At 37.5% G+C, this 26,690-nt stretch overlaps 1 protein-coding gene and 1 long non-coding RNA gene across 3 annotated transcripts in view; one reads left to right on the forward strand and one right to left on the reverse strand.

Moving 5' to 3' along the window:
• LOC139755350 (uncharacterized) overlaps positions 1-7,313 on the forward strand; it is a 34,969-nt gene extending 27,656 nt beyond the window's left edge. Inside the window, exon 4 of the long non-coding RNA XR_011714085.1 lies at positions 7,175-7,313. This is a non-coding gene — a long non-coding RNA (uncharacterized lncRNA). The remainder of the gene's footprint in view (positions 1-7,174) is intronic.
• LOC139755346 (beta-secretase 1-like) lies at positions 6,538-26,266 on the reverse strand. Of its 2 annotated transcripts, none has more exons than XM_071673512.1 (10): positions 26,160-26,266; positions 19,159-19,369; positions 17,837-17,977; positions 16,656-16,787; positions 14,562-14,730; positions 13,882-14,066; positions 12,558-12,671; positions 11,607-11,778; positions 9,639-9,755; positions 6,538-7,364 (listed from the first exon to the last, which is right to left on the reverse strand). In XM_071673512.1, exons 2-10 carry the CDS (start codon positions 19,351-19,353, stop codon positions 7,171-7,173), a joined length of 1,419 nt encoding a protein of 472 aa, XP_071529613.1. In that variant the 5' UTR covers positions 19,354-19,369; positions 26,160-26,266; the 3' UTR covers positions 6,538-7,170. The 2 variants fall into 2 exon arrangements, with proteins under 2 accessions (XP_071529613.1, XP_071529614.1); XM_071673513.1 differs by having other exon boundaries at positions 26,125-26,232.
• Positions 26,267-26,690: the final 424 nt, after the last annotated feature.

The raw sequence follows: 26,690 nt of genomic DNA on the forward strand, positions 1-26,690 counted from the left end.
TTCTGCTCTCTCAACCACGCTCTTTTTATTTCCACACATCTCTCTTACCCTTACGTTACTTACTCGATCAAACCACCTCACACCACACATTGTCCTCAAACATCTCATTTCCAGCACATCCATCCTCCTGCGCACAACTCTATCCATAGCCCACGCCTCGCAACCATACAACATTGTTGGAACCACTATTCCTTCAAACATACCCATTTTTGCTTTCCGATATAACGTTCTCGACTTCCACAATCTTCAATGCTCCCAGAACTTTTGCCCCCTCCCCCACCCTATGATTCACTTCCGCTTCCATGGTTCCATCCGCTGCCAAATCCACTCCCAGATATTTTAAACCCTTCACTTCCTTCAGTTTTTCTCCATTCAAACTTACCTCCCATTTGACTTGTCCCTCAACCCTACTGTATCTAATAACCTTGCTCTTATTCACATTTACTCTTAGCTTTCTTCTTTCACACACTTCACCAAACTCAAGTCACCAGCTTCTGCAGTTTCTCAAACGAATCAGCCCCCAGCGCTGTATCATCAGCGAACAACAACTGACTCACTTCCCAAGCTCTCTCATACACAACAGACTGCATACTTGCCCCACTTTCCAAAACTCTTGCATTCACCTCCCTAACAACCCCATCCATAAACAAATTAAACAACCATGGAGACATCACACACCCCTGCCACAAACCAGCATTCACTGAGAACCAATCACTTTCCTCTCTTCCTACATGTACACATGCCTTACATCCTCGATAAAAACTTTTCACTGCTTCTAACAACTTGCCCTCCACACCATATATTCTTAATACCTTCCACAGAGCATCTCTATCAACTCTATCATATGCCTTCTCCAAATCCATAAATGCTACACACAAATCCATTTGCTTTTCTAAGTATTTCTCACATACATTCTTCAAAGCAAAACACCTGATCCACACATCCTCTACCACTTCTGAAATCACTCTGGTCTTCCCCAATCTGATGCTCTGTACATGCTTTCACCCTCTCAATCAATACCCTTCCATATAATTTCCCAGGAATACTCAACAAACTTATACCTCTGTAATTTGAGCACTCACTTTTATCCCCTTTGCCTTTGTACAATGGCACTATGCAAGCATTCCTCGAATCCTCAGGCATCTCACCCTGATCATACATAAATAACCTTACCAACCAGTCAACAATACAGTCACCCCCCCTTTTCAATAAATTCCACTGCAATACCATCCAAACCCGCTCCCTTGCTGGCTTTCATCTTCCGCAAAGCTTTTAGTACCTCTTCTATGTTTACCAAAATCATTCTCCCTAACCCTCTCACTTTGCACACCACCTCGACCAAAACACCCTATATCTGCCACTCTATCATCAAACACATTCAACAAACCTTCAAAATACTCACTCCATCTCCTTCTCACATCACCACTACTTATCACCTCCCCATTAGCCCCCTTCACTGAAGTTCCCATTTGTTCCCTTGTCTTACGCACTCTATTTACCTCCTTCCAAAGCATCTTTTTATTCTCCCTAAAATTTGATGATACTCTCTCACCCCAACTCTCATTAGCCCTCTTTTTCACCTCTTCCAACAATGTTATATGGTTGTGAGGCATGGGCTATAGTTGTGCGGAGGAGGGTGGATGTGCTGGAAATGAGATGTTTGAGGACAATATGTGGTGTGAGGTGGTTTGATCGAGTAAGTAATAATAGGGTAAGAGAGATGTGTGGTAATAAAAAGAGTGTGGTTGAGAGAGCAGAAGAGGGTGTTTTGAAATAGTTTGGTCACATGGAGAGAATGAGTGAGGAAAGATTGACCAAGAGGATATATGTGTCAGAGGTGGAGGGAACGAGAAGTGGGAGACCCAATTGGAGGGGAGTGAAAAAGATTTTGAGTGATCGGGGCCTGAACGTGCAGGAGGGTGAAAGGCATGCAAGGAATAGAGTGAATTGGAACGATGTGCTGTACCGGGTTCAACTTGCTGTCAGTGGATGGAACCAGGGTGTGTGAAGCATCAGGGGTTAACCATGGAAAGCTCTGTGGGGCCTGGATGTGGAAAGGGAGCTGTGGTTTCAGTGCATTATACATGACAGCTAGAGACTGTGAACGAATGTGGCCTTTGTTGTCTTTTCCTAGTGCTACCTCGCGAACATGTGGGGGGGAGGGGTTTGTTATTTCATGTGTGGTGGGGTGGCGATGGGAATGAATAAGGGCAGACAGTATGAATTATATACATGTGTATATATGTATACGTCTGTGTGTGTATATATATGTATACGTTGAGATGTATAGGTATGTATATTTGCGTGTGTGGACGTGTATGTATATACGTGTATGTGGGTGGGTTGGGCCATTCTTTTGTCTGTTTCCTTGCGCTACCTCGCTAACACAGGAGACAGCGACAAAACAAAGCAAAATATATGTATATATATATATATATATATATGTGTGTGTGTGTGTGTTCTTCAGTCTCATCCTAAACCTTTAATGGAGACAAAAATATCTATTATGGAAGTTTGTAATGTCTGAGTAAGGATGGCTAGATTCCATATGAGTTAGTAGTGTTGAGAATATCATCCAGCACATTTTGTTGAGGATGAAGTGAAGAAGACCTTTGATCTGACCCCTTGACCCTAAGATGGGTGGTATAGATGAGGGCATAGTGAAAATGTCATTGGTGTCAGTAATAAACAAGTTAAATATATGATACGTTTGAGTATGCTAATGTAGTTTTTCAGATCTAAATGAACAAATGTAATGAAAATTCTTGCAATATTATATGTGTGATGGCAGCAAGTATGTATAAGCATAGGACAAAATGAATGTAAGGCATGTGTACGTGTAGGAAGAGAGGAAAGTGATTGGTTCTCAGTGAATGTAGGTTTGCGGCAGGGGTGTGTGATGTCTCCATGGTTGTTTAATTTGTTTATGGATGGGTTGTTAGGGAGGTAAATGCAGAGTTTTGGAAAGAGGGGCAAGTATGAAGTCTGTTGGGATGAGAGAGCTTGGGAAGTGAGTCAGTTGTTGTTCGCTGATGATACAGCGCTGGTGGTGATTCATGTGAGAAACTGCAGAAGCTGGTAGAGAGTTTGGGAAATGTGTAGAAGAAAAAGTTAAGAGTAAATGTGAATAAGAGCAAGGTTATTAGGTACAGTAGGTTGGGGTCAAGTCAATTGGGAGGTGAGCAGGATGTACAGAAGATAAGGTTTATGAATATAGCTTTTGACCAAAATTGTATGGGCCAGGTCAAAGTCCAGAGGTGTTGAGAGTGCAGTCAAAATGTGTTTGGCAGAGCATAGTGAATTTAGGTTTCTGAGGGGTGTAGAGTTTGTTAAAGTCTCCCTCTCAAGGGAATACGGTTGAATGATATTGTGGAAGGCAACATACTGCAGTAGCTCAGTGTTCTAGGTACATGTGTTTTTGTTGGAGGGAAGCAATGTAACCCTTGTCCTAAATGTTTTTTTGTTTTTGATGTTTACTTATTCAGAATTAGTCAACAATATACTCTGTTATTTGATGCCTCTGCATCAGTTATCCAGACCTACCTTGATCTTTAGCTCTTTTGTCAGTAATTAACTAGTTACAATTATGATACCCCAGTTCTGCAGTTGCTCAACTGTATATTTTCAGACAAATGACTACCACAATTCAATAAACCATTCTTTATTATTTATTTAGATGCACACAAGCTATTCATATCCTACATAAGGACAAAACTAGAATGTAAGGCATGTGTACGTGTAGAAAGAGAGGAAAGTGATTGGTTCTCAGTGAATGTAGGTTTGCGGCAGGGGTGTGTGATGTCTCCATGGTTGTTTAATTTGTTTATGGATGGGGTTGTTAGGGAGGTAAATGCAAGAGTTTTGGAAAGAGGGGCAAGTATGAAGTCTGTTGGGGATGAGAGAGCTTGGGAAGTGAGTCAGTTGTTGTTCGCTGATGATACAGCGCTGGTGGCTGATTCATGTGAGAAACTGCAGAAGCTGGTAAATGAGTTTGGTAAAGTGTGTGGAAGAAAGTTAAGAGTAAATGTGAATAAGAGCAAGGTTATTAGGTACAGTAGGGTTGGGGGTCAAGTCAATTGGGAGGTGAGTTTGAATGGAGAAAAACTGAAGGAAGTGAAGTGTTTTAGATATCTGGGAGTGGATCTGGCAGCGGATGGGACCATGGAAGCGGAGGTGGATCATAGGGTGGGGGAGGGGGCGAAAATTCTGGGGGCCTTGAAGAATGTGTGGAAGTCGAGAACATTATCTCGGAAAGCAAAAATGGGTATGTTTGAAGGAATAGTGGTTCCAACAATGTTGTATGGTTGCGAGGCGTGGGCTATGGATAGAGTTGTGCGCAGGAGGATGGATGTGCTGGAAATGAGATGTTTGAGGACAATGTGTGGTGTGAAGTGGTTTGATCGAGTGAGTAACGTAAGGGTAAGAGAGATGTGTGGAAATAAAAAGAGCATGGTTGAGAGAGCAGAAGAGGGTGTTTTGAAGTGGTTTGGGCACATGGAGAGAATGAGTGAGGAAAGATTGACCAAGAGGATATATGTGTCGGAGGTGGAGGGAACGAGGAGAAGAGGGAGACCAAATTGGAGGTGGAAAGATGGAGTGAAAAAGATTTTGTGTGATCGGGGCCTGAACATGCAGGAGGGTGAAAGGAGGGCAAGAAATAGAGTGAATTGGAGCGATGTGGTATACCGGGGTTGACGTGCTGTCAGTGGATTGAATCAGGGCATGTGAAGCGTCTGGGGTAAACCATGGAAAGCTGTGTAGGTATGTATATTTGCGTGTGTGGACGTATGTATATACATGTGTATGGGGGGGTGGGTTGGGCCATTTCTTTCGTCTGTTTCCTTGCGCTACCTCGCAAACGCGGGAGACAGCGACAAAGTATAATAAATAAATAAATAAATAGTTTGAACACCACACCTAAAGAAGCTCAAAGAACTAGTGGAGAAAGTCCAGAGAAGGGCAACAAAGATGGTACCAGAATTATGAAAGTTGAGTAACAGGGAAGGCTGTAGAGGCTTTAAATTTGCCTGTCTTGGAAGGAGGAAGAGTTAGGAGTGCCATGATTACAACCCTAAAGTTTTTAAAACAGATTGATGATGTGGACAGTGAACAGTTCTTCGAGATATGGAGGGATAGGACAACCAAAGAACATAACATGAAAGTAAGCAAGATTTGTTATGTAAGATGTAAAGAAGTACTTTTATCATGTGAGTGATGGGAGAATGGAATAGAATGACTGAGGACAAGGCTAGAGCAGACAGCATACAATAATTGTTGTATGATAGCAGAGAATATTCAGTGTAAAACTCTCTCTCCATTCAAACTAGGTAATCACACATACACAAAGCTAGATCACCAAGTCGAAATATGCGAGATACTCTTCAGTGGATTGATAAAATTTTTGGAATACGATAGAGAGCATACATCAGAGAGGCATTCCTTGAAATTGGTTGAGGTAGCCATTGAAATATCACATGGGTTTGGAACCATCAATTATCTTGATCTATGCAAATGACTTGCCAGAAGTTATGGACTCCTTCCTGAATATGTTTGTAAATGATTCAAAGTTGATGAGTTAACTGAAAAGAGAGGAGGATTGCATTCCCTTACAAGGGGACCTTGATAGACCCCAAGTTTGGTTTATGTGGCAGATGAAATTCAGCTTGAATAAATGGAAAGTGTCCATAATGCATATGGGAAAATATAGCTGGTACATGCCAGGTGAGTGTAGTTTTAGCTGAGTGTATGTCTGATGAAATGGAGTTTCAGACTGGGTTGGGAGTGGTGGCTGTTGTGTTTGTCATTACTGTGTAAATCAGCATTGTCATGTCCTGTTTGTTGAGAAAAGGGTGGATCTTTGAGAACAGATCACTGAAGTGGGGAGCAAGGTAAATTTTTTTTCCTACTTGGGGGTTGGTTGGTAGTAATGGTGTAGTTTGGACCGTAATAAAAGAATTTCCCAGTAATGAAATACATAGAGCAGTTAACATTTTCCCAATCACCATAATCAAATTAACTGCCCACATGTAATGTATATCCACACGTATTCGATGGTGATATGTAATAGGGTGTGTCTACTTTTGAATGAACACCTTCCAATCCCTTTTCCATATTTATGACTGATTTCTTATGGATGATGTGAGGCCGGTCAAATTGGAAATAAATACCCGAAACGAAATTAGATAAAACTTGTAAGTAGAAACATTAGACAGGAGCATAGGTTTGCTTCATTAACAGTCCCCCTCCCAGGAGGTTTCCTTGAGCAGTTGATATTTCCTGATAACACCAAAGTCTGCATGAAAGCTGTTAATTCTACTTATTGTAGTATACTTTCATAAGAGCCTCTGAAAACACTGTGCTAGAGTTGTCTTCTGCCAGTGGACTCTTAAGGTTGAAGCAGCAAGGGACTAAGAAACAACACTGAAGTTCACCAAGTATGGAGACTTTTTCTGGAGCAACCTCCTGGAGGGAGTTCCCCAAGGGAATGGGCATCATAGATATAGACAAAATTAGTTTAAAGAGTATGGAATATAATAATCACATTATTTAAAGTTTATTTCAAACATCAAAACTTGTTTTCCATGTAATCAATAATGCAACAAGTGTACCTTAAAACCTACTAAAGTTGGATTTTATGGTAAGGATTATTTTTGTCTTTCTAAGCAATTGTTAGTCCATTCATGAAAGTTCTTCCATATACCTGTTATAACTTTCCTATAAACACTGTATTCTTCCAAGGTGATATATTGCAAACCTTATATTTTCCGATCAACACTGGAACATTCACCCATATATTCTTCATGAGATAATGATTCTTATCATTCTTTTCACATTTTCAGTGCACCTTGATCAGTTCTAATTGTTCCCCATATAAAGAATCACAATCAAGTGCATACCATAACATTTTCAATGTATATGGTGTATGGATAGATAAAATATCAAAACAGCCACCCTTTCACTTTTCCCAACTCCATCAGTAAGTTTCCAGTTTATTATGTGTAATGGCACTAAAAATTTCAAAGGTTACTTGTAAGATGAATAAAATATAAACTTCACAGTAGCCATGAACAGAGCTCCATAGTCAAACATAATGAAACTTATTTAATCATTGTAAATTACAAATCAAACATTCATACATAAGTACAATATTAAAATTTTCATGTTGAACTTTCAGGTGTTCGTCTCATCCAAGGTTAGGAATGGGACCTCAGGGTTAAAGTGTGGTCTAATGAGAGATCGCCATGCCCATCTTAATGCTGCTAATATTAAAGGGAGAGACAGCAATCCAAGGAGTCCACCCATTATATAAGAAGCCAGTGTTAGTCCACTAACTTCATTTGGCACATACTCGCACAACTTCAAGTCTGCAAGGGGAGAAGAATGTTTCCATCAACACATAGCATTATCATTCTAAACAGTAAGAATACTGTCTCTACATTAATATTTTGAAATAATAGCAAATATAACTTTAGCATCAGTATGAAATGTACTTTGCTTTAAAGAAACTATTTTGCTTGTCCTGTAAAGTCACATCAAAACTAGCTTTAAATCCATCTCTTTGTAGATGCCTTGGCAGCATTCCTCTTTTCTTTTTAATTCCCACTTGACCTACAATGCAGTCTACTCTCCCATTAGCCACTTATTCTCACCATTTTAATTAGTTCAATTCTGCATGTATCCAACCTGAGCTTCTTGCTAAAATACTTGGTAGTTATACAGCATTAACGGTGGCCTATGGTTGATGATCACTTTAATCTTGATTGCTAGAATTTCAGGCATGGGTGTCTTGCAGAATTCAGTCAGCTGGCTACACAGCAACACACTAATAGTCTTTCTTTAGTCTGCACACATCCTTCCTTTCAATAAGCATTGCACAAAACTGCATCAAATGTCATCAGTATGACCACTAATGAAAGTGCTATGAAAGATGAAGTGCAGCAAAGCAGGGGAAATGGATGGGACTGCATTTACAACCCTCAAAGAATAGGAGTGCATCACTGATAATTGGTTAGTCATATTCTCTGATGTTTGTATAGCCCAAGGTGAAGTGCCTAAAAACTGGGAGAATGCATGTATTGGGAGATACAAAGGCATATTCAATTTACAAAAGTTTGAGCATAACTGATAAGGTGTATGAAAGGGAGGTGAAAAGAGTGTGTTAGTATCTGACTGGGGAGGAGTATTGTGGCTTTGAAAAAGGTAAAGGCTGTGTGGACCATGCATTTGCATGGAGAAAGAAGGAACAGCGACATTTGCAGATCTGGAGAAAGTTTATTAGAAGCTTGACTGAGATGCCTTGTGGATGGTGCTATGATATATGAAGTAAATGAAAGTTAATACATGCAAAGAAGTGTTTTTTTATGGGATAGTAAGGCATGTGTGCAAGTAACAAGGAAGGATGCCAAGAGGTTTCTATTGAAGGTGGATCTGCATCAAAGATATATGATGTCACTATGGTTATTTAATTTGTTCACAGATAGGGTGGCGGTAAGATGTATAAAAAAAGGGTTTTGGAGCAGGCCCACGATACGCAGGGGGTGGTATGGAAGGTGAATCAGATGCTGTGTGCAAATATGACTCTGATGGCAGACTGCAAAAAGAAACTCATCTGGGAGAATGTCTGAAAGTTGAGAGTTAATGTAAACAAAGGTGGAGCAAAAATGTGCTGCCAGGGGTACCTTGTTATAAGTACCAACAATCAGATTTCACCACAATGGTTGGGCTGGCATGCAGTGTTCACCAAATGCCTTGCTTTTTAAAGTATACTATTTCCACGCCATGCTTCTTTCATAGTTGCCAGTCAGATATTCATCTAGGACTGACCTTAACAATGTAACTAGTTTTCCTTTAAATATTTCTGTAGTTTCTCAGAGAGAGGACAGTATGAGTGTTAGTTTAAATGTGGTGGACCTGAAGTACAGTGCTTTAGGTTCTTGGAAGTGGACATGGCAGCAGATGAAACCATTGGGGATAAAGTGTGTTGTACGGTGAAGCCAAGGTCCCAGGCACATTACAAGCATGTGAATGAAAGGGTCAGTTTCTGTAAGGATTATGCTGAATGTTTGATGGTTTGTTAATCCTAACAGTGTTGAACAGATGCAAGTCTTAAGTTGTGAATGCAAAAGAGGAAGAGGGTATGCATGTTGAAAAAAAATGCCTGAGGATATGTAGTTTGGGTAGGATGATCATTTAAGGAATGATTGGATCAAAGAGTGGTAGTAAATGCAGTCTGATTGAAATAGCCAACCAGGGTTTGCTGAAATGGTTATGGTATACATGGATAGGATAAACAAAAAAAATACTAAGAGAATCCACACAGCAGAAGTGGAGGGAGCAAAGGGAAAGCGGGAGACTGAAATGGATGAAGATGGCTTCCAGGTACAAGCCTTAACCTTCAGGACAAATGTGAATATATGACAGGCTTTCGATGAGTCAGCATAAACCATGTAGTAGTCTTCAGGGACTGGCTCTGATATTGGTACATTGAACATGACAGCAAGAGTGTTGTGTGCAAATGAGGTCAATGTTCCTTTGTTCGTAATGCTACCTCTGATGCAGGACAGCATTTAGATGTAAAAAAAAAATATTTCTCAAGCATAGGTGAACATGCATTTCTACTTAAAAAAATTTTATATAACCTGAGGAATTGTAGATCTCTCCTAAAGTAACAGATGGGCCACAAGTTGATTCAGAGAAGCCAATCACACTGCGACTTCGGTCAAATGTGACACATAATCCCTCTAATATTACAGCACCTAGAACAGTAAGACAAAATAAGCTCAAGTTAAAGCTTCTTTCTGTTACCTTATGAATTAAGCCATAGGTACAATTTTCTTTACACCCAAAGCTTTATTTGATTGTTTTTCAGATTGTATAATTAAAACCAATAATGAGAACATTTCTGAATATTTAAATTGCTATAAAGTATAAATTGTATATGTGCAAAAAAAAAAAAGTTTTTCTTTTCCTCAAAGAAATTTTCCACTGTCCCTGTTTACTAAATGTGTGTGTATGAAGTAAATACTACCCTGGCAGTGGTTAAGGTTCCATTAAATGTTACTGTTTAATGAAATCATCACTACCAGTAATTCTAACCTCTTTTATCTCATATACACCAAGTAAGACGCCATATAATACTATCCAATATATATAATAAGCAAAAACTCAGTCTTGCTATATACAGTAAAATTTTCACAAAGACAAAGATGCATCTTATGTTAAGTGCTTATATATATCTATCTATGTTTCTATTGCCTTATCCCTGGGGATTGGGGAGAAAGAATACTTCCCACGTATTCCCTGCATGTCACAGAAGGCGACTAAATGGGGAGGGAGCGGGGGGCTGGAAATCCTTCCCTCTTGTTTTTAATTTTCCAAAAGATGGAATAGAGAAGGGGGCCAGGAGAGGATATTCCCTCAAAGGCTCAGTCCTTTGTTCTTGGCGCTACGTCGCTGATGCAGGAAATGGCGAATAGTATGAAAAAAAAATCTAATGCCTATTCCTTCCTGGAACTCCCATCAAGGGGGCCATGGCAAAAGACTGCATTTATCACTGTCTTGCATGCCTCCCTCACATACGCCATTTCACACATTCTTTCGTTATTTCTTTCCCTCCAGTGCTCTTCCGATCTGTTTCCCCATAATACACAAGGTTTTCCTCTCACATCATCCCCTTTAATCATACCCTTTCCATTTTGCATTCTTTCCACATGCCAAAACCAACTAAAAAAATTACTGTTTCACCCACTCTAATTGCTTCATATGATCTTCATCAAACTTGTACAATACAGTACTTTCACTAATTCAAAATTCCTCAATGTCGCTCTAAAGAAAAAATGATTGTTACACCTCCAATGCCATTCTCATTTACAGAGCAGATTAAGTGTAAACAGTAAATCGCTTCACTCATTTATTCTCAGCCTCTGTTCATGATGTTATTTCAAGTCTTTCCACACTACTGCACCAGTGTTTTTTAAGTAATCACTTTGCACCCTCAAATGATTCATGAGAAAACTAACGTTTCCATTAAAACTTTGACCTTATAAACAAAATGTTTCCATTGCACACAATCAACAGTTCAGTGCCTGGCATCCTTATATGAAGTATTTTCATTCTTTAACATATTAACTGCATCTATCCAATCCTTTTCTGCTTATTTCTCCTTGTATCAACCATATTAAAACATACTCACAACCCAATCATCTATCCTGTATTCTTTTATGTCCATACCATCTCAAAAGGCTTTCATCCATGTGCTTTTCTAACTACTACATACCACATAACTTGTTTTCATTCTTATTCATTATCCTAAATTCAAGAGTAACATGCTTCTTTAATTGAAGGTTAGAAGAAAATATGGCAGTCTTTACCATATAATCTGAGTATCAAGTTATGATCCTTAAAGAATGTATTGGGCTGGTCAGAACATGAAATACTTGAGAAAGATTCTGAATTCTGATGAAACTGTACATGAAGCTGATGAGGCATTAAAAAAAGTAATGCAGATGAATGTTTAGAACTTAGTATACAGTAAACAAATGGTCTGATGAAGAATTCCCATGCTTCTTTATGCCAAGACATTATAGAAAATTTCACATGGAGCTTACCTAACACAGTTCCTGTTTGTGACTCGTTGATTCCCAGCACCCAGCAGTCTGTGGTGTCATTGACAGCATCTGGTGCAGGGCGCAAATAAGACTGAGGTGGAATTGTGATGGCAAATGCTGAGTTGTTATTGTTAGCTAAATGTATTGTAATGTTAGGAAAGGCATCCCAAGCCTGGGAAAGAGAGAGATCTATTAATGTTCACAGTATAAGTATAAATACTTGCATATTCTGGATAAATCAATATATTTCATGTCCAACTGACAATCCCTTTGATGAACCATTCTTAACAAGCTTAATTATTTACAGTAAATTCAAAACTGTGTCTCCTCTCAAAGTCTTAAGATATGATGCTTAGCCATGACAACTCTCAAAGTATAATGAATTAACTATAATAAAAAGCCCCTTCATTGTCTATGATGACAATTACTTACATACCATATCTTAAGACTTGCATAGTAATTACACAACGCTTTTATATCAGCACTATTACTACCATTCCAAGGTTTGCATTCAATTAGCTCAATCCAATGAGAACATGTACTGCTTTCTCCCCTACACCTTAAAGCTTTGGAACTCTAATTTCTCATGTTATTCCCAATAACTATGACCTGGCATATATTAAAATACAGGATTTTCACGTCCTCCAAAATTTGTAAATACTTTCTTTCTCTTCTTTTTCTTTCATAATCCTCTCTATATTTCAATTAAGGCCCAGCCTTGATGTGGACTTTTGTCTAACTGGAACCTTAAACAAAAAAAAACTGTAGTCCATTAATAGTCCAATATTTTTTTTTTCATACCAAACTGGTTCTCCTCCTAAGCAAGGTAGTGTCAAGGACAATAAAAAAACAAACAACCTCACTTGTATACATCCAACCTCTAGCTGTCGTATGTGATGAATCAAGTCTTACGTTCAAATCTCTTATTTTCTAAACATATAAAGTGCTAACCTTATGATCCTCTGGCCAGCAAACTTCTTCATTTCCCAACCAAAATTCCTGTGGCAGCGGTGGCTCCAATACAGAAGTCTGAGACTGTATTTCTGACATTACAATCTTGAAGACCTGTTAAAAAGACCTATTTCAGGTCAAGAACATACTTCCTCACCATCATTGTACAATATGACCATTATACTGCTTTACTTATTTATTTAAGCCTAAAAATTTTATTACATTTTCATAGCTTATATGAGAATGTAATAAAAACTAAAAGTTATTCACCGCCTGTCTGTTTGTATTCGTGGCAAACTATGTATCAAAAAGCAGAATGGAGGGTCAGTTGGATGAATCACAAGTGTCTTCAGGAACGAGAAGGAAGGAAATCTATTCATAATGCACACATTAACGAAAGCAAAACATTCTCAAAGCCTATCTCAAAGAGGAGGAGGAGAAAAAGTACTAGTTCCACCAATCCTCCATCAGCAGACTACATATCAACTGTTTGACTCCCATTGTACTGATAATGCTAATGAAATCATATCAGACAATGACCCTAGTTGTGAATGCAGCCTGAAATCTCAAGACTGGAGGATGCTATTACTTGCTACAAGGAGCTTTACAGTGTGAAGAAAAATGAGCACAGCAATAAAAAGTCTAGTCCTACTTCTTACCAAGACATTCTCCAGTATTAAGACAATTGAAAGATAATGATGCTGATAATTCATAGAGGTAACCCCCTGCCCAACTCTTTAAGCACATTGCTGCAGCATAAATTCACACAATGTGTACTATAGTTTCTTGTAAATTTTACTGTTTTGGTAACCCATTTGATTATCATTCTCCATGGTTATGCAAGAAAATAACTTTATGTGCAAAGTGTAATTTAATAAGTTCTGAATCTGAAAATCTTTTAATAGGAATGCATCTTACATTATATAATTGAACTTAATGGGAAAATACATTCCATTATACTATATGATATTCATTTCAATATCAGGATTTCAGGGCAACTACCCAGATGTATTAAATCTCCCAATTTTCTGTGGGATAAATCAGATACATACAGTCTCTCAAATCACTTGCCCAGTGTGTCAAAGTGAAACATGAGTGTACACCTGTAAGTGCCTCTTTTTCACTTTGCACTCTAAAATTATTTATAATTTCCATTCAAACTACCTCTATATTCAAAATGCTCCAACTTTCTTTGATATTGCACCATCATTCTGGCATTATTATCTGGAAAAGTGTACTTGTAAAAGATGGAATGGGTAAAAAAAAAATCCTTTTAAACTAACCGTACATGCAAGTTATATTTTGAAAAAAAAAAAATACATACCTCAGATGGTAATCGCAAATTGGATGTCCCTGAGTCTATGATACTCTTGTCTGTGTTGTACTCTACACAGGGAAGGGTAAGTATTTTTCCACCAATATCCAGTGCTACCACTAGGACTTCATAAAACCATGCTCGTCTGATGGGGCTGGTAACAGTGGGTGATGGACATGCACCAGTGGCAGATCCTGAACACCAAAACAGTTTAACTATCATTATCAAACACTATCATTATCGCAAAGAAAATTGAGGCCCTTTAGGAAATCAGTTATTCAGCTGTTAGGTATAACTGGGTAAATTACAAGTATATTCACACTTACAAAGTATTTGAAAACATGATGAACTACTCCAAAAGCCAGCATTTTCAAATCATAAATACGGAGCTCAGTAAAATTGGTATTACCAAGCATTCATTAAACATCAATCAAAGGAGTTGTTTCCAGACATTAAGACGTTATAGCTCTCTTCCTGGTATCATAATATTTATGATTTAAAAATTGTATTATGGTATGAATGAATTTCACATTACATTCCCTCCAAACAAAACTGACTAATCCACAATATCACAAGTGTTTTCCTTCCAAAACTCAAGGTGTGTGAGATCTCGTTATATATACTAAAAGACTAATTCACTGCTTTGAAAAATTAGCTCAAGTACATATAACTACAACTTCAGAACTAACCAATAAACAGCCGTCCAAAGTGATGAAATGTTCCTTCCTCTCTGGAGGGTCCACACAGTTCAAGAGTAAAAATGTTAGCTGCTTGGTTCCGGGCAACAAGTCCATCAAACCATGGTTTAACTACTCCCTGAGGCTGAGCTAAAGCTGGAAAGGCCAGGCCCACAATACCCTAGAAAAAGGAAGTCTGTTTTATGAAATTGGGTCCAATTCCTTCCAAATGTAAGTGGATAAATAGAAAGCCTCTTCAGAAATATGTAACAGCTATGCATAAGTTCTGCATGTAAATGCAGTATACGCCAATACATGAAAAATCGTATGACTTAGGGCTTACTTGTTCACAGCCTTCATTACTGGTCTGATGCATATGATGCCCATATGGAGAAAGACTGGGTACCTTTCACGATGTAAAACTAGATAGTTATGAATACATCTTGTGCATGTACACAGTGGGATCCAATGCACAAACACAACAAGTTGGAGGTACCTCTTTTTATATGAGAACACACTAGAAATCACTAAAAATTACAGACATAAGAAGACATCAGCTAATAATGAACTCATTGGTACTACAAGGAAGTAGTCATACTAGAATGGTTTTCCTATCCAAACTTTTTTATCATTACCATTACTTTGTTATCTATAGTTTCCCAATATGAGATACAAGTGCTAGCAATGAATGAAGTAAAGTTCAATTGAAGAAGTCATAGCCATGTTTATCATTAACAGAACTCAGATTACCAGGACATACATTTGAGTTACATTGGATGAGCCACTCTTCTAAAATCTAATTCCGAATTCCATGACACTTAGGGTCTCACAAATCATTGAGGAAACTATGTCATGGGTCTATTGTACATCTAACAAGCCTCCTGTAACTGTGAAATTTCAGTTGCTAAGCAAAGCCAAAGAATGCCCTCCTCTTTCTATCACATACCTATAGAGACTCCAGACAATGATTTGGTGTGTCACAAATACCTATGGGATAGTAGGAGCTCACCAATTCATCCCCTGTGTCTGTGGATATCTAAATATCAAATAATGTGGGTGTCCTACCAAGGTGAAAGTGCCTAAAAATCACTTCCATGTTATTTCATTGTGAATTATTGAGTTGTATTGTTTATTCACCTTTTCAGAAAGGTAGCATCAGGAACAGATGAACTATAGCCTCAACTGCACACATCCAAAATCTACCTATGCACAATGTACTGATTCCAGAGATTACCATCCACAGACTACACCATGCTTTTTCTTGATCACTTCTCATGCCCTGCTCCTGCCCAATGACTAGAAGTCATCCACACTCCATCAAAAGACCACATCACTCTATGATGTATATCCAGTGCATTCCTTTCCCCCTTCTAAATTTTCAGGCTCTCTGCACAAGAACTAGACAAGCAACAAGAGGTCAAAAATGTAGGATATTAAAATTCCAAAACTGAGAGTATAACTACACTTACCAAATGGTGATGCTCTGGAGACTGACTGACAACCAACCAAGGTGTTACACATATGGTACCTCGTGCATTTTATGTTGTCCACAAATATATAATCTCTCCTTGTCACACATAACACTTGACAAACGTAACTCATTCTTCATGACTAGATTTTCTTGCAGTGAACACTATGCGCTAACCCTACCTTTTGGAGAAATGGTATGAGCAATGAATAGAAGTAGGAACATTAGAAAGGAGCATTACAAAGAAACAGGTAAAAGTAACAGGTAGATATATTAGGTGGAAGAATTAAGTAGTAGTATGGTGGAACATTAGGTGGAAGTAGTAGGGAGGAAAATTAGGTAAACACTTCATGTAGAAGTAGTCGAGAGGAATGTTACGTAGGAGCCTTTGAAAACACTGAGCAAGAGTGGCCCTTTGCCAGTGACTATTAAGGGTGAAGCATTAAAGGCCTAGAAATGGCACTGGAGTTCACCAGTTATGGAGACTATTGCCGTGGCTAACCCCTCAAGGGAGATCACTATGGCTCTACGGGAATTAGCATAAAAAATATAGAAAGACAGATATTAAGTTCCTTATCCAATAAGAAATCACAAAAGGTCATGATAAGATTATTCAACAATCTATTACAATACTGTACCTGCCACTGGGATTTGTTGACATAAAAATTTTCTGACTTTGTGATGAGTGCCAGGTCAGTTACAAGGGGAACTATGCCAGGCATACTAGAAAACTTCACCAGGTCACGTCCCAAATGGCCTGTCCAACTACCCTGTAAAAAAATATGAACATCTATTTTCATATGTTTACAATATTTATGAATGTAATTATAAGTGAACCAAAAGTTGCCAGCAAAAAAGGCTTGAGCAAAATGAGCCATTACTGTAAATATTCTTTCAGGTGATTCTGTGCCTGATGTAAGCAGATTTCAAACAGTTATGTTCATCAAAACTTGATATGCCTCCTTTCACTGCATAACAAAGTAACACATGGAAACAATTTCTCACCGAGGCCAGAGGTGATATTGGGAAAGGTCCAAGTAAGAAGGGTAACAGAAAATAAAACTAATGCAAAACAGTGAAATCAGTAAATTCCTAAGTTGAAGAAAAACTTTAAAAAAAAAGTACTGCTGACCAGTTGAAGTGCCTTAACAACACTATCATAAACAACAGACCAATGAGGTCAACCCTATCTAATTCTCTGCTATTCAGGTGCTCTTAAATACTCGAGTTTTGTTTATGGTAAAGAAACGTACATGGTAAAATAATATATAAGATATAATCCTGAATATTGCTGTGCTGTACAATTACTAGCAAAACAAGAAGAAATCAATATATCGGAGATAATTCAGTAACCCTTTACAAGCAAAATCAAGCTTACACAACATCTGGCTATGATGGAGAGCTTGAAGAAATTATGTAATCTATGTCAATATATTAGGGAATTAAAATATAATACTAGGACTACAACCTTCATGATTATAATGGAGGAAATTAAGTAATTAAATCCTCAAGATGCCCTGTACATATATCAGAAAGGCACGCCTGAAAGATATTTGACTGCTCATGCATGAAGGATTGAGACTTTTTCGTGTTTTGAAAAATGAAATTCAAATCTGCCTGGATTAAGTACAACAATGGCTAAAAGCAGTTCCAGTTGAACCCAAATCTGACTATACTGCATTGTGCCTGGTTGCTAAAGAAGTAATAAATGTGAGAGCTGTCTCATGGCAAAATCTTTTCATACATACAGATAGTCAGGAAGGCATGATTCAGTAACAATCCCAGTTAATATAAAATGGTGTTATGTGATGGAACCTACCTGAGTATACATCACCTTAACATCCATGTTTCGATCCACATATGATGATGAGTTTTGACTTGCAAAGAAAGTGTCAAGATCATCATGTGGAGCACCTGCTATGGCCAAATTGCTGCTGCCTGTGTCCACTAGTACATTAAACTGAAACAAAATATGGAGCAAATTGAAAAATTTGCATAATAAACTAAAACACTAAAAGTGTAAATGGGGAAATGAGGTATATATTGACAGGAACATCAATCATTACTTGTGCCACGTCATGTTCAAAGTATCATTGGAAAATCTGTACATACTGTAAATTCAAATATCACTTTCATCACTTACATTAACATATCAACAGGTACATTAACGTATCAACAGGTTAGTTCAGGGCCAAAACTATCAAACATCTTTTGACATTACCAAGATAAGTTTTCTAAGATTATTTTTCTTGGAAAACACAGTGGCAATTAGATGAATTTTAAGAAACACAAAAGACCTCTCCCTTTATAAAACACAGTGGCAATTAGATGAATTTTAAGAAACACAAAAGACCTCTCCCTTTATGATGAACAAGGCTATTTATTCAGGTCTTCTTTACCTTCAGGGAGTAAACAGCATATGGGCTGATGCCCTATCAAGGTTGGTTTATATGAACAAACTGAACATAATCAGAGGCACTCATTACGATCCTTTCTTTTGGGGTAACCCATAAGTGGATCTCTTTGCCTCCTTGGAATGCCCTTTTACCAACTACTGTCTCTAGGATATTCCAAATGGGATTACAATTTCACTGATTGCTCTGCGTCCTTACTTGACAGAGGTGAGTTGAAAGAATCTGACTTTATAATAAATTCTACCAGGTTAACTTAGAAACCTGACCCTCTTGCCCTATGCCACAATGCTGGCTCACTTTCTCTCATTTGTATTACTTTGGTTTTTGCTCTCAAGAGCTGGTAAACTAGCAAAAACCATGGAATACTCATATGATTACTGTGTGGCTGCTGGCAACGCAAGGGTGGGCCATTTTGATAACTGTTTATTTCTCAACAAGTCACAGCTTTGGAACTCTACTTTTTCATGTCTTTCCTAATAACTATGACCTGGCACATTTCAAAAGACATGTTTTACACTTCCTCCAAAATTTATAAATACTTCCCTTTGTCTTTTCTTTTTCCCTTTCATAATCCTCTGTATGTTTCAATTAAGGCCCGGTCTTGATAAGGACTTTTGTCTGTCACTGAAGACTCCATTGCAAAACAAATGAAATGTAAATCTTTTGCCATATGATGATAAAGAATTATGTCCAGAAATAATAAAACACTTAAATATGTACAACCAACCTTTTGTGGAGGTGTACCAATTTCTATTTCTGTGTAGTATCCATCACCAGGCTTTCCAAATAGGTTCCAAATCTGAGCTGAGGTAGGTGTGGAGGTAGTGACTGGTGGATGACTAGCTGTGTAGTGGATACTGATGCACAAAAGAAGAGACACTGCACACTGACTCACTAACAGATGATGGATACCCAATGTCATCTCATTTAGATGGGTTCTGCAATGAATGAAAGAGAAAATTCCACACTCTACCTGCACACAATATATGATGAATCATTATCATCTTGTGGACACCATGTCACAACATTATCTACAAATCAGAATAGCACAGCATAACCAAAAAAGTGTGTTCCATATATTATGATATAATTACTTGCAGCCAAAGCTACATATGCAAGGTAGTATCCAGCACTTACATTAAGACTTTATGGGGCACTTGAATGAGCATCTATGATTGTTTTCATGCTTTTGCTTAAGACACTTCTGGCTATTCTGAGTTACATTGAGTTACATAGATACACAGACCACAAAGACCCAAGGCTCAGGCAAGGTAGTCTGGCCTTAACACTAATGAGAAGAACCCAGTAATTAACAGTTATTTATTTAACAACACTTAATCATACGCTTCACTGCCACTTATTTTTAAAACTTTTAACTTATTTACCAGTGAAAATGAACTACAATATTTAAAGACTTGAGGGAGTGTATCTCACATATCATTGCAAAACAAGTGCTGATATCCTAAAATAATTTTCATGTTACCCCTTGAGTCCCCCCACTCCACAGAATAAAAGGAACACAAAAGCTCTACCCTAAACTAACCAAACTTTGTAAATATATATACCTGAATTAACAATTCTTGTTATTGATGACGAGTATTCATGATTAGTAAATAAAAAACTTCCATGTATGTTGCAAGTTGAAGAGAAAGATAAAACCAAATCCGTCAATAGTCAAAAAATGTAGCTGCTACTTACATATTCATCTTGTTCCAAAATACATGTCACCTGAGACATCTGCTTACTCTACAGATATTCAGTGTTTACAAGTGTAGGGATATATTTCTAGGTTATTCATTTGGCTATGGCATTCATTACCATTTTTATAACCTTTATCCAATTTTTGTTTTGAAACCATAAATAAAATACAGTAACATTTATAGAGGAATCTGGCGTGCTATGCAACTAATCTTTTCAAATGCAGAGGATCACAACCTGGTTTTTGTCTCAATCAACAGGATAATGGCAATGCTATTCTTTTCTTTTATCATCCATCAATGCCTCTGTAGATCACAGTGATAGTGAGAGCACTTAGGGTAGGTTAGTTTTTGACATATATTTCACTTGCATTAATAACCCTACACTATCCCGTAACCTGGCCAAAACTCTCCCAAGTTTTGTCAAGTTAATCTAATATGCAATAACTGGATGTGAAATATAATCTTCCATGAGATCACTGACTTCTAGCATCATACACTATCTTAATTTCACAAAAAAGGAGAAAAATAGAGTAAAAATTTTTCCCCATACCTCACCTACAGAAAAGGTACTCCAAACATATACGTAAAAATCAGAATAGGTTCTAAGGTCACTGGGGCATACTTAAAAGTAGAGGTTCAGGATATGTGAATGTTATGCTCCAAGGCTGGATGAATGATAAAGTTGTATTCTAGTGCTGCCATCCAAATGCAGTAACAGGGAATCTAAGAATTTATGGGATAGCAGGAATCACTGTGGAGAATATATCCTGAAACAATAAATTATTCTATGGTAAGAAGGGCCATAAAAATCTGGGAAAATATGGGGATTAGGTATTGCTAAAGTATGTGAAACATTTGCATACACGCATAGATCTTATGAACGCCTCACATACTTTACCCCTGCAGCTGAAACTTACCTTAAATTCAACGTTATTTGAAAATTCTAAGATTGTTTGGTGTTGTGTTTACACCACGATGCTGGGAAGTTTCTGATGTGTTTGCAGACATACAAATGCTCTAGTGACAAAAGTTCCAATGCACATACTTTATCATCTGGTGAGATGCAGCAGATAGCAATAACATTACTATATTTCAATTAACACTGAGAATTATGTTATCTCAGCTGCTAGGTGAAATTAATTGAGGTTTTTATGCATTTTGTTGATTTCTAGTAATGTTTCAAATACTTTCACATAAATACTCAACAATTACCTTTGTAAACCTCCCCATTATTAATATATTTATCACTGTAGGATAAACAAGAAAAGAACAAAGGTCATTTTATCATTGTACTGGCACCAGCAGGTGAAATTATTATATGCCATTATTACTGATTTTGTTTTAACTTCACTATATTTTTTATTTACTGATTTTTCCAAAAAAACAAGTTTTTGTATTAATATGATTCAGAAAATATAAATTCTCATGACTGAAAAGCACCATTTTGATTTTGTTTAAACATGTTGTCAAAGAGCTCTTACTGCAATTTTCAAGTGCTAAGAACACATTAACAGTCAAATCAGTCAATCTTACTTTTATCCCCATACCTTGGGGAAAGGGGCTATGTCCTTCACACTCCCTAACCTTATGACTCAACACGTCACACCCTATCTCAGTATAACCAAAAGTTAAATAAGATTTCAAAGAGATCTATTGATAATGAGACTCATAGTAAAATAAACAATGTTGGCATCCTAGCTTTTGACCAGCCCATGCCAATTCTGTATAATTGTAAATTTGACTGCATGATAACAAAAAATCAAATAACCCAATGATGCTCCTATGATGTTATTCTCCACAATGAGCTTCAACATTCCATTAGTATTCCACTTAATACAGTAATGGCAATAAAGCACAATTTTACAGATACTTCCATAATAATCAGTAATTTCCTAACAAAGAGATGAAAATTTCTACCATTTCATTATACACAAGAATTTTGTTTTGGTTCAATAGACAATCCATTGGACCAAAATTATATATTGTAGTTTAGAAAAAGCATGGAATGGATGGACTTGGACAAAAATAATATAAATAGATCCCTTACCCTAAGCAGAAGTGATTCAGGAGAGTGCTGATAAAATATGAGGGCCATAAAAATCCTAAATCCTAAGATAACAAGAAAACTGTAAAGACTAAGGTAACAAAAAATGTGGTTACTTAACATAATAGTATTTGAAACAAATCTAGAAATCAACAAGTTATAGAAACCTCACCGAGCTTCCCCTTTTAGCTGAGATTTATATCTTTCAATGTTAGAATATACAAATGTCAGTACATATTCCATCCCTTCATAAGGTCAAGAATGTAAGCAAAAAGTGGTCATGTGGTGGTTTTACAGTTGGGACATTTGCATACACATAATACACTAAATTCCCAGCAATTGTATCCAGACAGACATAACAACCACATATTTTTCAAATAATATAAAAGTATACTAACTCTCAGTTGCTAAAAAGGAAATTTGAGAGAGGTTTTCATAGGTTTTATTGAATTCTACATATGTTAAACATATGTATGCACGAGACCGGGTTATAGTGATGGGTGATTTGAATGCAAAGGTGAGTAATGTGGCAGTTGAGGGAATAATTGGTATGCATGGGGTGTTCAGTGTTGTAAATGGAAATGGTGAAGAGCTTGTAGATTTATGTGCTGAAAAAGGACTGATGATTGGGAATACCTGGTTTAAAAAGCGAGATATACATAAGTATACTTATGTAAGCAGGAGAGATGGCCAGAGAGCGTTATTGGATTACGTGTTAATTGACAGGCGTGCGAAAGAGAGACTTTTGGATGTTAATGTGCTGAGAGGTGCAACTGGAGGGATGTCTGATCATTATCTTGTGGAGGCTAAGGTGAAGATTAGTAAGGGTTTTCAGAAAAGAGGAGTGAATGTTGGGGTGAAGAAGGTGGTGAGAGTAAGTGAGCTTGGGAAGGAGACCTGTGTGGGGAAGTACCAGGAGAGACTGTGTACAGAATGGAAAAAGGTGAGAACAGTGGAAGTAAGGGGAGTGGGGGAGGAATGGGATGTATTTAGGGAATCAGTGATGGATTGCGCAAAAGATGCTTGTGGCATGAGAAGAGTGGGAGGTGGGCTGTTTAGAAAGGGTAGTGAGTGGTGGGATGAAGAAGTAAGAGTATTAGTGAAAGAGAAGAGAGAGGCATTTGGACGATTTTTGCAGGGAAAAAATGCAATTGAGTGGGAGAAGTATAAAAGAAAGAGACAGGAGGTCAAGAGAAAGGTGCAAGAGGTGAAAAAAAGGGCAAATGAGAGTTGGGGTGAGAGACTATCAGTAAATTTTAGGGAGAATAAAAAGATGTTCTGGAAGGAGGTAAATAGGGTGCGTAAGACAAGGGAGCAAATGGGAACTTCAGTGAAGGGCGTAAATGGGGAGGTGATAACAAGTAGTGGTGATGTGAGAAGGAGATGGAATGAGTATTTTGAAGGTTTGTTGAATGTGTCTGATGACAGAGTGGCAGATATAGGGTGTTTTGGTCGTGGTGGTGTGCAAAGTGAGAGGGTTAGGGAAAATGATTTGGTAAACAGAGAAGAGGTAGTAAAAGCTTTGCGGAAGATGAAAGCCGGCAAGGCAGCAGGTTTGGATGGTATTGCAGTGGAATTTATTAAAAAAGGGGGTGACTGTATTGTTGACTGGTTGGTAAGGTTATTTAATGTATGTATGACTCATGGTGAGGTGCCTGAGGATTGGCGGAATGCGTGCATAGTGCCATTGTACAAAGGCAAAGGGGATAAGAGTGAGTGCTCAAATTACAGAGGTATAAGTTTGTTGAGTATTCCTGGTAAACTATATGGGAGGGTATTGATTGAGAGGGTGAAGGCATGTACAGAGCATCAGATTGGGGAAGAGCAGTGCGGTTTCAGAAGTGGTAGAGGATGTGTGGATCAGGTGTTTGCTTTGAAGAATGTATGTGAGAAATACTTAGAAAAGCAAATGGATTTGTATGTAGCATTTATGGATCTGGAGAAGGCATATGATAGAGTTGATAGAGATGCTCTGTGGAAGGTATTAAGAATATATGGTGTGGGAGGCAAGTTGTTAGAAGCAGTGAAAAGTTTTTATCGAGGATGTAAGGCATGTGTACGTGTAGGAAGAGAGGAAAGTGATTGGTTCTCAGTGAATGTAGGTTTGCGGCAGGGGTGTGTGATGTCTCCATGGTTGTTTAATTTGTTTATGGATGGGGTTGTTAGGGAGGTAAATGCAAGAGTCCTGGAAAGAGGGGCAAGTATGAAGGCTGTTGGGGATGAGAGAGCTTGGGAAGTGAGTCAGTTGTTGTTCGCTGATGATACAGCGCTGGTGGCTGATTCATGTGAGAAACTGCAGAAGCTGGTGACTGAGTTTGGTAAAGTGTGTGGAAGAAGAAAGTTAAGAGTAAATGTGAATAAGAGCAAGGTTATTAGGTACAGTAGGGTTGAGGGTCAAGTCAATTGGGAGGTGAGTTTGAATGGAGAAAAACTGGAGGAAGTGAAGTGTTTTAGATATCTGGGAGTGGATCTGTCAGCGGATGGAACCATGGAAGCGGAAGTGGATCATAGGGTGGGGGAGGGGGCGAAAATTTTGGGAGCCTTGAAAAATGTGTGGAAGTCGAGAACATTATCTCGGAAAGCAAAAATGGGTATGTTTGAAGGAATAGTGGTTCCAACAATGTTGTATGGTTGCGAGGCGTGGGCTATGGATAGAGTTGTGCGCAGGAGGATGGATGTGCTGGAAATGAGATGTTTGAGGACAATGTGTGGTGTGAGGTGGTTTGATCGAGTAAGTAACGTAAGGGTAAGAGAGATGTGTGGAAATAAAAAGAGCGTGGTTGAGAGAGCAGAAGAGGGTGTTTTGAAATGGTTTGGGCACATGGAGAGAATGAGTGAGGAAAGATTGACCAAGAGGATATATGTGTCGGAGGTGGAGGGAACGAGGAGAAGAGGGAGACCAAATTGGAGGTGGAAAGATGGAGTGAAAAAGATTTTGTGTGATCGGGGCCTGAACATGCAGGAGGGTGAAAGGAGGGCAAGGAATAGAGTGAATTGGAGCGATGTGGTATACAGGGGTTGACGTGCTGTCAGTGGATTGAATCAAGGCATGTGAAGCGTCTGGGGTAAACCATGGAAAGCTGTGTAGGTATGTATATTTGCGTGTGTGGACGTGTGTATGTACGTGTGTATGGGGGTTGGGCCATTTCTTTCGTCTGTTTCCTCGCGCTACCTCGCAAACGCGGGAGACAGCGACAAAGTATAAAAAAAAAAAAAAAAAAAAAAAAAATATGTTAAACAACCTAAGTCTACAATAATTAACCCAATATTTTCCCTGAACATTTTAGTAACCCTTATCATTGCTTTTTACTTTATTGTAGCATTAAACATTTTCATAATTTCCCAAAGCCCTTTTATACTGGTTCAAGCGAGGGCAATCAGTCTATGCATTTGCATTTCTTTAAAATCCTTGTCATTTCTGTGCTGTCCCTTATTGACTACACATCCACATAACTTTTAGCAAACTTTGCACCCATGAATGAGGGACAACAAATACAAACTTCCAATGTTCATAACGATCAGGACAACCCCTCACACCAAAAAAAGTTTTGATATTAATGAATTCTAAAAGTAAAAGCCATTTGACGGTTTTCTGTGTTAGTGAAGAGAGACACACCCCTAAATTAAATAATCACCCTCATCATAACTCCTTTGGATCCAAAACTGTACTAAGATTGAAGAAAAACTCTGCACTTGCTACATTTGGTACCAATAATTAATGAATGCCAAAACACCGCCATATAAATCTTGATTACTACCCCAGTAATATTCACTGTGATCACCAAAGGAAGAGAAAGGATGTTTTTTACACAGTCGAATACTATATTCATAACTAGTTAGTATCATAAAGCTAATGTTTTTATATTTTTGCTGATGAACTAAGAATACAAATTTACCCTGAAACTTCTTTCATAAGTGAAAATCGTACACACGATAAGTATTTACTTACCTGATTCATTCAACAACAGTAGAAGAGAAACTTACTGGTGGGGTGAACTAAACACAGAGTAGTACCGTGGTCATCTCTTGTTACCCTAGAATCCCACCTCCCACACCTGTCCTGTTGTTTACGTCCACTACAATGCCGAAATGATTTGAGCCCTTTAATTATATATATATAAAATATATATATATAATATATATATATATATATTAAATAATATATATTATATAAAAAATATAATATATATAATAATTATATATATATATTTTAAATATATAAAAAATTAAAATTTATTAAAAAAATTTTATATAAATTATTATAAAATAATAAATAATAATTAATAATAAAAAAAAAATTTTTTTATTAATAATTTTTTATATTTATATAATAAAAAATATTATTAAATAATTTATTTAAAAAAATTAAAATTAAAATATAAATATATAAAAATAAAAAAAATAATATATTTTTTAAAAATATTAAAATTAATAATTTATATATAAATATTTAAATAAATATAAATAAATTTTAATATATTTTATTTATAATTTAAATAATTATTAAATAATTTT

This window comes from Panulirus ornatus, chromosome 19 (assembly GCF_036320965.1).
Source record: "Panulirus ornatus isolate Po-2019 chromosome 19, ASM3632096v1, whole genome shotgun sequence".
In the NCBI taxonomy this organism is placed as follows: Eukaryota; Metazoa; Arthropoda; class Malacostraca; order Decapoda; family Palinuridae; genus Panulirus; species Panulirus ornatus.